The sequence below is a fragment of the Pipistrellus kuhlii genome, unplaced genomic scaffold (genome assembly GCF_014108245.1).
Source record: "Pipistrellus kuhlii isolate mPipKuh1 unplaced genomic scaffold, mPipKuh1.p scaffold_m20_p_31, whole genome shotgun sequence".
Taxonomy (NCBI): Eukaryota; Metazoa; Chordata; class Mammalia; order Chiroptera; family Vespertilionidae; genus Pipistrellus; species Pipistrellus kuhlii.
The window spans coordinates 3,960,990-3,973,973 of record NW_023425531.1 but is presented as its reverse complement, the minus strand read 5'-3'; the positions used below and the strand labels follow the sequence as shown (position 1 = coordinate 3,973,973).

The following is a 12,984-nucleotide window of genomic DNA, read 5'->3' as shown; positions in this document are numbered from 1 at the left end:
GGAGCAAACCCTATCCCGGCTGAGCTGCCACGCTCCCGTCAGGCAGGCGGAGCGCTTCCCGGTGTCAGGCAGCCTGGTTCTCGGGAGTCTGCGCTGGAGGACAGGACAGGGTGCCGTACCTGCTGACTTCGGCCTGCGGTAGCCTGCTGTACAGCTCCATCATGTTCATGGCCGACGCCGTCTCCCACCCGTTGGACAGGAACCGCTCTTTCTGGGCCGCGGGAGGAGGAGGAGAGAATGGGGAATATGGGCACCGTGGTGAATGCCGGCAGCTAAGCACCAAGAACTCCTTACATGCCTCCTCTCTCAAAAGCCTATCTGGCCCTACCGTCCTTCTTACTCCCCAACGTTCTACACTGAGCACGCCGTGCCCATTTCAATGAGGGCACAGTGGCAGGTATCTCTTCGGCCAAAAAAACAACAACCCATGTTTAAAAATTTTCAAACGCACCAACTCCGAATATTTTTTAAAATAACTGGAAAACTGGACATGAACTGGGTGTTAGATGCTACGATGGAGTCACTGCCAGTTTCTAAGCTGTAATCATGGTATCATCATTGCTATTGGTCTACTGGAGATTTATACTGTTGTATTTAGGAGGGAAATGATATACTATCTGGGATTTGCCTTAAAATATTCCAATATCACCACCAGAAAAAGTTTGGAGGGAATGAATAGTATTTACAAGATACTAATTATTGAAGCTGGCTGATGGGACACGGCTGTTGGTTTTACTATTCCCTCTATTTTGCCGTTGCTTGAAAAATGCACAATAAAAAGTTAAATAACAGGGTGCAGGAAATATGCATTTGATGCCAACAGGGAAGCAGGGCTGGCCTGCACTAGCGTGAAAACGGTTACGCATGAGCCCGGCCTGCAGGCGGCGCTCCTCCCGCCGGGCTGGCCCAGGGTGAGAGCACCCCCATTCTCACCTGGGACTCTAAGGACTTGCAGGGCTCCACCCCCGCCAGGTCACACTGTCGTCTCCGCAGGTTTTCGATCATGATCTGCCCAAACCGGTCATCCATGTTCACCTGGGGAGGAAGAGCAGCCAGGCATCGCCATTAGGGTGTTCTCTCACACTTGCAACATACAACAGCACCTACCTCCCACAGTGAGGTACCCAGGGCAGGTCACGTAGCCAGCACAGTGCTGATGGGGGCATGAACCGGCGGCCCCTGGAGGCAGCTGGGTCCCCGAGAACCGGCCGGGGCCCGGCCTCTCCTGCAGGTGCTCCTGCCCGTGTGCACGGAGGGGCAAGGGCGTCAGCTGCAGTGCTGCAGACCGGGCAGTCGGAGCGCTAAACGCATCACCGAGCTCAGTAATTCTGCATGTTCTCCCCGATGGAATCCCACAGAGCTGGGGAGGCAGGAAAGACACACATCCACTGCGGGATGCTCTCTAAGCTCTAAGAACTCCTGAAAAAAAGCTTCCGGGGAATGTCTACTGTATTCTCCCATCTGCCTTTAAGGGGGGAAAAATCTACATTTACATATGCTTAGGAAAATTCTGGGACCTGGCAACGATGCTTCCCAGGGGAGAGGGCTGAGGTTGGGGGCAGGAGAGACTTACCTTGTCTGCCCTTCTGTACTATTTGATATATTTCTATTCTGCACATAGTGTTACTTTTGGGGGGGAAAAAAACAAAAATAAAACTTGTGTAAAAAACTCTAATTAGCCGAAACTGGTTTGGCTCAGTGGTAGAGCATCAGTCTGGGGACTGAAAGGTCCCAGGTTCGATTCTGGTCAAGGGCATGTATATTGGTTGTGGGCACATCCCCAGTGGGGGGGGTGCAAGAGGCAGCTGGTCAATGTTTCTCTCTCATCGACGTTTCTAGCTCTCTCTCTCCTTTCCTCTCTATAAAATATCAATAAAATATATTAAAACAAAACAAAACAAAAACTCTAATTAAGCCCTAGCCAGTGGTCGGCAAACTCATTAGGCAACAGAGCCAAATATCAACAGTACAACGACTGACATTTCTTTGGAGAGCCGAAAACTGACTTCTGCGCACGAGCCATGAAGTTGCAATGCACTGTATGTGTGCACCCGCACATGGTATTTTGTGGAAGAGCCACACTCAAGGGGCCAAACAGCTACATGTGGCTCACCAGCTGCGGTTTGCTGATCACTACCCTAGCCAGTTTGGCTCAGTGGATAGAGCATCGGCCTGCGAACCATAGGGCATGTACCTCGGTTGCAGGCTCCTCCCTGGACCGGGCCCCGATCGGGGCATGTGTGGGAGGCAACCAATTGATATGTTTCTCTCACATTGATATTTCTCTCTGTCTTTCCCTCTCTCTTCCACTCTCTCTAAAAATCAATGGGAAAAATATTCTCAGGTGAAAATTTAAAAAAACACAACCACACACAGTACTATCTGTTGTACTACAGGCACTTACCAAAAGTTAAAAAAAAAATAATGAAATTCTGTCTGTGCACAAATCCCACAAGACATCGTCTATTATGGCATGTATGCACTGTTACTTGGTCATATACACAGCAGCAAAGATTCACCATAACAGGACAGGAGACCAGGGCTTTCTCCTGTGCTGCATGTGCACGGCTCCCGTGGCACTAGGCGTCAGATGGCGTTTGTCACACACACTCCCTCGCTGCACTGCCGGGGGTGAGTCCCGGCCTGCCATCTGACCGCTGCCTACCCGCGGTGCTTCAGTCCCCGCCGGTAAAACCACGAGGACAAGAACCTCCCTGTGTGTTGCTGTGGGTAAATAAGTTGACACGTGTGAAACTCACAGTATAGCGTTCACTACTCTCATCATTATTGGCGTTGTCATCCTCCACGTGGTTTTGTTCTCTTAAACTAGTTAGGAACTGATGTAAGGCACAGGAGGATGCGGGCGATTCTGTATTTGTGATAAGATTACTGAGATAAGTTGCGGGGGATCAGAACCGGTTTGGGGACAGAGTGGACAACATATTGGCACTGGCCCATCCCCAGGCCTGCTCCAAAGTGGCAGGGTCGCTGGCCTACACTCGCTGAGCCGCCCCTCCGGGGCAGTCGGACAGAGGAGCACACCAGTGACGCCAGGTAACGAAGCAGCTGGCAGCCGAGATTGGGGAACACAGAAAGAGCGGATTCATTTCGAACGCAGCAGGCACCCTGGAATTACTCACCCAGAAGAGATAAGGCCGAGGAGGCCAGCACTACGCCCACTCGCCAGTCACAGAGGAAGGAGGAAATCCCACCAGGACCCACCTACACAGGAGCGGGGCTGGGTAGGTGGGACATGGAGCCCAGGTCTAGCCCTGGTCTGCCCATAATCACGTGACTGTGGGCAAGACTTGCACTGCTCTCATCTCCATAAGTATAAAATAAAAAATAAGATAGACAACAAAATCAATACAACTAAACAAATCTGAAATAAACAGTAACATCAAGCATGGCCTCGGTGCTTTCCACGTGCAGATCTCCTGAACGCCCACAGGTCCGAGGGGGCATCTTCTCTTTATGAACAGAGAACGGGGCTCAGAGGGCACTAGCCGCCAGCACTGCCTTCACAGCCGGGGGTGCCGTAAACACCACGATGAAGTCGGCTTTATCATCCTCCTTTCTCATTGAGGACACGGGCACAGAGAGGTTCTGTAAGGCATCCTGGCCACACAGCTCCGCAGTCACCTCAGAGCAGGGATTCCCAGCCCCTAGCAATTCTGCCTCAGGCCTCACAGCCGATAAGATCCAGGGCCAGCTTCGGACCCAAGCTGGACAAGCCCAGAGCTCCGAAACGACCCAGTGAGCAAACCCGCAGCCAGAGGACCAGACTCAGTGAACTGCGAAATCAGGAAATGTTACATTAAAATCCTGCATTTCTGCCCAGCTGGCATGGCTCAGTGGTTGAGTGTCAATCTATGGTCCAGGAGGTCCCGATCAGGGCACATACCCGGGGTGTGGGTTCAATCCCCAGTAGGGGGTGTGCAGGAGGCAGCCAATCAATGATACTCTCTCATCATTGATATTTCTATCTTTCTCTCTCTGTCTCCCTTCAACTCTGAAATCTATCTATAATAATAAAAGGGTAATATGCTAATTAGGCCATTAGACTGAATGTCCTTCCGGACGTTCTGGATGAAGCCAGGGCCAGAGTGAAGCAGCTCAGGTCCTGGTTGCTGGTGAGAAGATGGTGCCAGTGGAAGGAAAGCCTATTCTTGCACGAATTTTCATGCATCCAGCTTCTAGTAGAAATATATTTTAAAAAACCCTGCTTTCTAACTTCTGAAAAGCTGAGATCTCTGGCAAGTGGAGGCCCACAGGCCACTCAGTGTGACTGGCAAGGACTGCAGAGGCCGCTCTCTGAGAAGCCCCCTGGTCCCGCCTCCACAGCACTCATCTGCCAACTTCCTCCCCTTGCACCCGTGCCACCTCTGAGGGCAATGAGTTTGCCACCCCTCGGTGCAGGCAACCAAAAGTCCATCCAGGGCTCCGACTGGAGAGGACAGTAAATAGTGATCAGGTAGGAACGCAAGAACCTTCCATAAGGGCCAAGAAAGCGGTTCCAAAAGCGCCGCTAGGCTAAACGTTTGCAGGTAAAGGGCTCCGGAGCAGCGGGCCTGCGGGCGCTGCCTAATGGAGGAGAGGTTAGCGGGGCAGAAGGAAAGAAAGGCGGAAGCAGGTGCGATGCTCCGAGGCCGGATGCAGGTTTCCTGTCCTTCCTCTTACCTGTTCGTAGCTGATGAACATGGCGGTCTCAAAACTGCTGGCTGCCCACCTGATTAGGTTTGCAGACTGCTCCGGAGTCATGTAGACCAGCACACACTCGGTCACCAGGAGCGTCGGCAACCTTGGGAGAAAAGAGCAGGCACGTGTTCACCAGTTGGCACTCTGGCCGGGCACGTGCTGCATGCTGGCAGGGCAGCTCCCAGCCAGCCCCAGCAGCTCTCTGCAAGCACGTGGCCACTCAGAACAGCCACATGTGGCACCGCCACGTCCAAGACATACTGCTCACAGGTGAGCCACGAGGGTGGTGTGTCTGGCTTGTGAAATGAGTTGAATGGCTGCGCTCTCCCCCCCCTGCCCCACATGGAGGCAATAGCAAACCGCAGGTCCCGCCACTGAAGAGGCCATTTCCTCCCCGGAGTCTGGGTCAGTCTGCAGCATGCTTAGGCCCATGAACAGGAGCAAACAAGAAGCCTGACAATCCCTTGCACATGGGCACCTCTCTCTGGCTGCACCCGGCAAAATAAACCACTGTGTACGTGGACCCACGCTCGCTGGCTGCAGTGGGGGAGGCCCCTGGTGAATGAGGCAGCCCAGTGACAGGAGTCAGCCCCCAGCTGAGCTGCCTGTGTACACACACACACACACACACACACACATATGCACATGCATGTGACCCCAAAGGATATTAGCTAAGCCTGGCTCACACTGTCAACTCAGAATCCTGAGCAACTGAACAGTGAGCTGTTTGAAACCTCTGTGTCTGGAAGGATTTGTTACACATGAAGTGACTGACAGATGCAGCAATACTGGCATGCATTTAACGGAATCTAGTTCTTTTTATATAAGCTCACACCAGGAAGAATTGAAAACATGATCAGTTATGGGAACCCTAATCAGAATACGCCGATGTTCACTTTGCCATACCCATGTGCAAAGGCATAGATATGGCAGTTTGCTGTACGCACTGCGCTGGCGTGTCTTTCTGTGACCCAAACTCTGATGTCACCATTTGGCGAGCAGCCTCTTTGGTCTGAGTTGCTAGAAAGACTGTCACTGACCAGCCGGTGTGCGGCTGCTTGGTGGGGCTACTTTGCAGATCTGTTTTGCCTGATGGCTCCGTTACAATGGCTACTTAGTCTGCAATAGTCTCTCCTATATGCCTGTGATTGCTCATACGTCTTCCAGCTCTGGCGTCCACGGGGACAGCCCCCAGCAGAGAAGGAGCTGAGCTCGACATCAGTCCTCCAGAAATTACATTCTACTTAGCATCCATTCTCACTAACCGGACCCAAGTTTGGAACGCAACAGGAAAGCAATAAACTGCTAGGGAAATACCTAAAAACCTTACTTTCTGAAAGGGAACACGGACTCAAAGAGGTTTTTAGGCAAACAGAAAACCCCACTCCTATTCAACAGGGAGCAGTCCGACGGGGAACCTGCATGCGAGTCCTCAGTGTGGACGGGCTGCCGGCTTCCCAGGGCCGGCTCTCCGTCCACTGCCAACTGTACTCACTAACCTGCCCGGGGGAGCCAGCCGTGTCCTTGAACATCTAGACTCACCTCTGCCAGCAGAACGCACTACTTCTTGCAATCTGTGCGGCATAGAAATGTTCCCCGGGGGGCGGGGGAGAAAGAGCAGGTGGGTCTGGACCTCTTAACAACAGCCTGGCAGGTGACAACAGGCCAAACAGGCAAACAGAAACTTCCAGACACAGACCCGGCAGCCAGCACGGCATAAATGAAGGGTGTGCTGGGAAGACCCAGCTTTGACTGCCGACACTTTCGTCCCCTCAGTCGCTGACAGTTCACCTGTGTTTGTACCTGTCCTCGCTCCTTTCTCCCGCTCAGAAGAATGGGGAGCCTTCCTTTCCCGGAAGGACGGTTAGCCTCGGTCCAGGCTTTGCAGCCCTTTCCTCTCTAGCAGTGATCCCCTAGTTGCTACTTTATCTCATCATGTGCCATTGATTTTTGCCTTCAATTTCCTCTTTAAAATAGCATTCCCCTGACTGGCAGTGTGGCTAAGTGGTTGAGCGTCGACCTAGGAACCAAAAGGTCACAGTTGGATTCCCTATCGGGGCACATGCCAGGTTGTGGGCTGGATTCCCCAGTAGGGGGCGTGCAGGAAGCAGCCCATCGATGATTCTCTCATCACTGATGTTTCTCTCTGAAATCAATAAAAACATATTTTTAAAAATACCGTGTTTCCCCGAAAATAAGACATCCTCTGAAAATAAGACCTAGCGCATGGAAAAATAAGACATCCCGGGAAAATAAGACCTAGCGCCATCTTTGGGAGCAAAAATTAATATAAGACACTGTCTTATTTTCAGGGAAACAGGGTAGCATTCCCTCGACCTTCCCTTCCCCTCAAGCCTCGCCCTGATTACTCCCTACAGGAGACTGTGCAGACATGGCTCCCCTCCACAGCTTTCCCCCAGCCTGCCCGTGGCAACAGCCTGTGCGAGTCACACCTGCCCTCCTCTGGGCCCCATGGGCCCTCACGCTCCACAACTTAGTGAACCCTCTGCTTCACTTTAAAATACTTCTGTGAGGTATACATGTAACCATGAAAATATAGTATTGGGAGGTTGATTTGACACACTAAACATATTACTCTACAACTTGACTTTTATTTACTCAGTATTATGTTTTCGAGTTCTCTCCATGTTCACCTGGGGCATGCATTATATAGGTTATTCATCCATTTCCCTCCTGATGGACATTTGTGTTCAATTTTCTGCTATTAAAAACTGCCTATGCCCTTGCTGATTTGGCTCAGTGGTTAGAACGTCAGGCCTCGGACTGAAGGGTTGTGGGTTTGATTCCCAGTCAAGGACAAGTACCTCAGTTGTAGACTCCGTCTTTGGCCTCATCAGGGTGAGAACTGGAGGCAACCAATTGATGTGTCTCTCTCACATCGATTTTCCTCTCTCTCTTTTCCCCCTCACTCCTCTCTCTTCCACTCTAAAAATAAATAAATTTTTAAGAAATCAATGGAAAAAATATCCTGGGATGAGGATTAAAAACTAAAAATAAATAAAAACAGTGGCTGCAGGGAACACCCCCTGTGCATGTACAGGGACACAGCTGAGGTGGAGCTGCTGGGTCACAGGGTGCACCTGTGCGATCTCACCAGGTCTCTCTGACTCTCCTCACCCTCGTCCTACTGAGCTCACGTCCACCAGTGCTCAAACCATTCCTTTTACCCCGTCACCTTGCCAACACTTAATACTGCCAGGCTCGGACATTTTTGGCAACTTGATGGAAGCAAAATGGAATTTCATCTGATTACTAGTGTGGTTCCCGTGCCCTTGTCCTCGGATATTCTTTATTCTCTGCGCTGCCTTGTCTTTTTTTCTTCCCATTTGTCTATAGGACTTTTTTCTTCTTCTTCTTCTTCTTTTTTTTTTTTTACAGTAGCTGTTTTTCATATATTCTCGATGCTAATCCTTGCTTTGTGTATTGCAATTATATGCTTCTATGCATACAATTACCCTCTACCAAGCTCTGTTTATATTACACATCAGTATTTTACAAAAGCAATACAGGTTATTCTGACGTGAAACAGACTTGAGAAGCAGTGCTTCTAAAACGTTCAGAAAATTACTCAGGGTGGCAAGGAACTGAGACGGGGCCTGGGTGTCCCCCTGCACCGCCAATTGGCCTTCTCTCATGTTAGCAGGAGACCACACGTGTAAGAGGTTAAAAAAAATCTCACTGTGCGTTCATGTTACATTTCTTTAGTTTCTCTTCCAGTGTGGGTAAATCTCGAAGATCTGCTCCAATAATGGCATATCTCTTTGAATCCAACATGTGTCCATCTGCAAATACAAGAGAAGATCATTTCAACAGAAATAAATCAAGAAGAGATTGTTCATTCCAATGGGCAGGGCTTCCTCAAAATTAAAGTTGTTTTTCTCTATTATAAAAATACGTGCTCATTTTTAATAATCAGATAAGAGGAGAGTGAAAATTAACTGATATTACATTTCCCAAAACAACAGCTATTAGTGTTTTGGTGTATAATGTTCCAGTTTTTTTTCCTATGTGCTTACACTCATAGACACAATACAAACACTTTCTCTCTCTCACTCTTCGCTCTTGCTCTCACTCTCGCTCTACACACACACACACACACACACACACACACAGAGAGAAAATGGGGCCACTCCATATTTGTTTGAAAATGCTTTTCCTGCTTCACAGTGCTTTCCTGGCGTGCTGCTGGGCGGATAAAACAGCTGACTGAGCCCATCTTTCACGACCACACGTGGCATTCCTGGGTGGTCTCTGCCGAGGGCCTGCGATATGCCCCTGTGCATGCATCCGGAAGCACCGCCTCCTTATTTCTTTAGCATGCAGAGTAATTACGTTGTGATACACACACAGGGATGCTCCCCGAAGGCCTAGGACAGAGCTGCTGTTTCAGGGCACACACTCGCACTCAGTAGCAATACGTTCTGGAGACCCAATGCACACGGTGCCCACTGGCGACACAGCACTCTAGTCCTCAAAGCTGCTAGGACTGGATCTTCATTATTCCGCCCACCAAAAGGAAACGGTAATTATGCGGCATGAGAGAAGCACTAATTATCAGTATGCAGGCAGTCACACAACAACATATAAATGTGTCAAATAAACAGGTACACCTGGCATTACACAGTGCTGGTGTCGAATAGACTTCAATTTAGAAAAGTAGGTTTATGTGAGTAGGGCAAGAAGTAAGCCTACTTCACACTGGTGCTGACGGGCAGGCTCTCTAAGTGCTGTGCCAGTTTGTAAGCTATTGCCTTTGACAGAAAATAGTTCAATCCCCGGCTCTGGTCAGGGCACGGGCAGGAGGCAGCGATTGATGTGCTTCTTTCAATCCAAGTTCCTTTCTCTCTCTCTCTAAAAAAAACCAATGGAAAAAATATCCTCGGGTAAGGATTAACCAAAACAATAATAAAATAAAATAAAGCTGGAGGGAAATGCTTGAGTGCTAGGGAAGGAGGTGACAGTGGGTGAGCCCGTCAGGCCTAAGGCAGCGGAGGGGACAGAAGCGGCCACTCACCCCTCTCCAGCACGTCCCTGCAGGAGCGACCGCAGCTGCCAGATCTGCTCTTCCAAGGAAAGCAGGTTTTCATTAAAAATCTCCTCTTTTCAAAATGTTGGCAACTAATTTAAATATTTTTTAAAAGATTTAAGATTAGGGATCTATGGACATCTAGTAAGTCACAAATAGATGTTTTAAAATCCTTCCTGGTAACTGTGAAGGAAGTGTACATGGATCAGAAGTAGACACTGTGTGACATCACGTGCACACATACACATGCACACATGCACGTTCCCACACGCAAACGCACGCACACGTGCACGTGCATACACACACACACACACACACACACACACACACACACACGCCATCTTTAAAAAGGAAAGGGGGAAGCAAGCAAAGATGGCGATCTGGCCCATACAGCACCACCTGGGGGGATACTTGCCGCCTTGAAGTGAGTCCTCTGAATGTAACTCTAAAATGGGCTTTGACAGGAGAGGCCTGGATCTACGGGAAGTGGAAAGAGGAGAGAGGAGTCAGGCGGCTTATCCGCTGCACAAACGCAGACCCCACTGGAAAAGCGCCAATGCCATGGCTGCTGCGGTGGGGACTCTGTTCAATTCCCTGTGGCCCGAGGCACCTTGAGACATGTGTCTCGGTCAGGTCAGCTAAGCCTCACCCTCAGAATCTGAAGCCAACCACAACCCGAGCGAGACAGGCTGTGATGCCATCTCTAGCTGTCCCCCCTTCTCAAACAAAACCCTAAAGAAGCCTACTAATTCTCACAGGCAACTCAAATAATTTGCTTACTCAAACCTAAAGTTCATGTATGTGATAACGCCCCCAATCAAGACTATGAAAAACATCAGAGCGCCAATCTGCCGGTGCCCCCGCCGGCACACACAGACGCGTGCCTGTCGGCTCGGAGGGCGCTGGCCTGCACTGCGCCTCCTCACACCCACTCGGAGCTCCATCACGCTCCGTCCTCCTCTGTACTTCTCAGAGCATCAGAGCTGTCATAATCGTCCGAAAAGCACATTATATGTAAAACATTCTTTCTCCTTGGGAAAAAGGGTAAAAATCTTATTTTCATTGGATAAAGTAGAAAAAACGAAGTTTGAAAAGTATTTCCAGTTTGTGAGGATTAGGCATTTCTAAAGGACAAGCTTAAGCTTTCATGCTCATTAAATTTTTTAAATGTAGGAACTAGGATTTTGTTTCAGTGGCTGATTTAAACAGGAGGGAGGAAGCCTGGGTAAACACTATTAAGAAACATTGACCTTGAGCTTGAGGTCAAGGTTTAAATTTCAGCTCTACCTCTTGCTAGCTGGGTGACCTTGGACAAATTAACCAAGTTTCTTTGACCCTCAGTTTTTCCATCTGTAAAAGGGGCTAGCAGCACTTAACTCATGAGTCTGCCCTGAGGACAGGGTGAGACAACCCAGGGTGGTGCCAGCAACGACAAGCTCTTAGCCAAGCTCAGCAAACGCTTTGTGTACAAGTCTACAAACTCTCTGAAACCTGGAATGGCCCCACAATAGCTCTTATCCACTGAGTGGCCAGATTATGATGATCTTTGAACGCATAATAATCTGGCCACTCAGTGTACTTCTCTTGAGCACCTCATTTATTTGATATCAAAGATACTATAAATCGTGCACCTGATCAGTTTTCCCCTTTGCCCTGGCTGATAGGGCAAATAGGTGGTTGATCTCCAGCAAAAGTCTAGAATACTTTTGGTACCCATTTGAGATACAAATACACTAAGTAGCCAGATTATTATGCGTTCAGAGATCAGAATAATCCGGCCACTCAGTGTATAAAAAGTCACTATAACTTCAGTCTGTTCACTCATTCAAAAAATACTTACTGCACATCTGTACGCTCCCTGGAGAGCTGTCCCAGGGGAGGGGGCGTTGCATTTTGAAGATTGCACGACATGCTGGAATGGGGGTACCAGGGCAAGAATGAAGGTGGGTGGTGGGCAAAGGAAAGCAGTGCATGAAAGTCCTGGCAACCCACAGGCCCCCTACTGAGGCTGGCTCTGAATTCTCTCTTCAGGCGAAAACCACACCTACCTGATACTGTGCACCTTTCTCGTGACTATGAGTGGAAAGTCGACTTCAAAATATTTATCTGGGAGAAGATCTTGATCCTGAGGGAAAAAACACACACAGAAATCTTTAGAATGACGTATTCATACCTACATTTACTGGTCATCCTCACGGAGCAAGTGTGGGGCTCCGAAGAGCAATGTGCACCTAGGATTTTAAGCCAGGGGAATGATACGGTCAGAAATGCATTTTCCAATTGGTTTTGGACTCAGCATGAAGAACGATGGAGGGAAGTTAGGAGGCCATTGAGGTCATCTACGCTTTAACCCCCTCACACCCACGTGCACCAACCTGCCCCGCAGAAACACAGAACTACGTATTGTGAGAGACAGGAAGAAGAAAGAGAAGAAAGCTCTGGCTTGCAGAGCCTGGGGCAGCTCTGGTGCAGGAAGGACAAGGCCGGCGTTTCTGGCTGAGCAAGCGGGCAGGAAAGAGGACAGCGCATGCAGAGCCACATGAGACAGAGAACAGTACACGCAGGACAGGCCCCTGGGCTGCATCACAGGGGCAGAAACCACGAGCAGGGGACCCCAAAAGGCGAGTATCGGAACTGTGGGATCCAGTCTTCTCCCACCCACATGGAGAATGGTCCCCAGTTAAAATCTCAGGGGACCTGGTCTGGGGGATGAGGGGACGGAAGGAAGAGAAGGCAGAAAGAGAAAAAAATGGACAAGAACAGATTTTACCCTTCAACACACAGTATCGCTACAAACCAAACCATCACTCAAATTTCTACTACACCCTGTCAACTGCGTCTCCTGTACCTGCCTACCAGGTGCAAAGTTCCCATGGGACGCAACCCACAGCACCCTGTGCCATGCTAACTGCCTCAACGGACGCCCCGTGTCACTGCAGCCGCGTCTCTGAGCAGCTGGCCCGGCGGCAGCGAACGTGCACCTGCCACTCCCGCTCGGCAAGGAGCCCACGGCCCCGCACATGCGTGCAGACCCGGCGGCTCCGCTGGGGCGGCTGCAGACACTAATGACCCCCTCCATATACCTCCCACCCGTACGCCCTGTGGGACGGACAGAGGGTTGTTCAGACGTGAAGGCTGTGAGTCTGACAGGGAGGACAGCTCTCCCCAGCGCTGAGGAAATCAGTGTCGCACAGGTCCTGAAAACGCGACTTGTAAGAAAATCAAAGGAAACCACTTTT

General features: G+C 49.9%; 1 protein-coding gene across 4 annotated transcripts in view; it reads right to left on the bottom strand.

The window, feature by feature from the left end:
• Positions 1-12,984, bottom strand: part of LCMT1 (leucine carboxyl methyltransferase 1) — a 35,658-nt gene that overhangs the window by 4,128 nt on the left and 18,546 nt on the right. For 2 of the 4 annotated variants that reach the window (XM_036460188.2, XM_036460192.2), the window contains 6 exons: positions 11,794-11,870; positions 10,161-10,222; positions 8,399-8,501; positions 4,681-4,801; positions 934-1,035; positions 120-211 (listed from right to left, as the gene is read on the bottom strand). In XM_036460188.2, the coding sequence (XP_036316081.1) occupies positions 120-211; positions 934-1,035; positions 4,681-4,801; positions 8,399-8,501; positions 10,161-10,222; positions 11,794-11,870 (557 nt within the window). The remainder of the gene's footprint in view (positions 1-119; positions 212-933; positions 1,036-4,680; positions 4,802-8,398; positions 8,502-10,160; positions 10,223-11,793; positions 11,871-12,984) is intronic. The other 2 variants (XM_036460191.2, XM_036460189.2) reach the window with 2 other exon arrangements.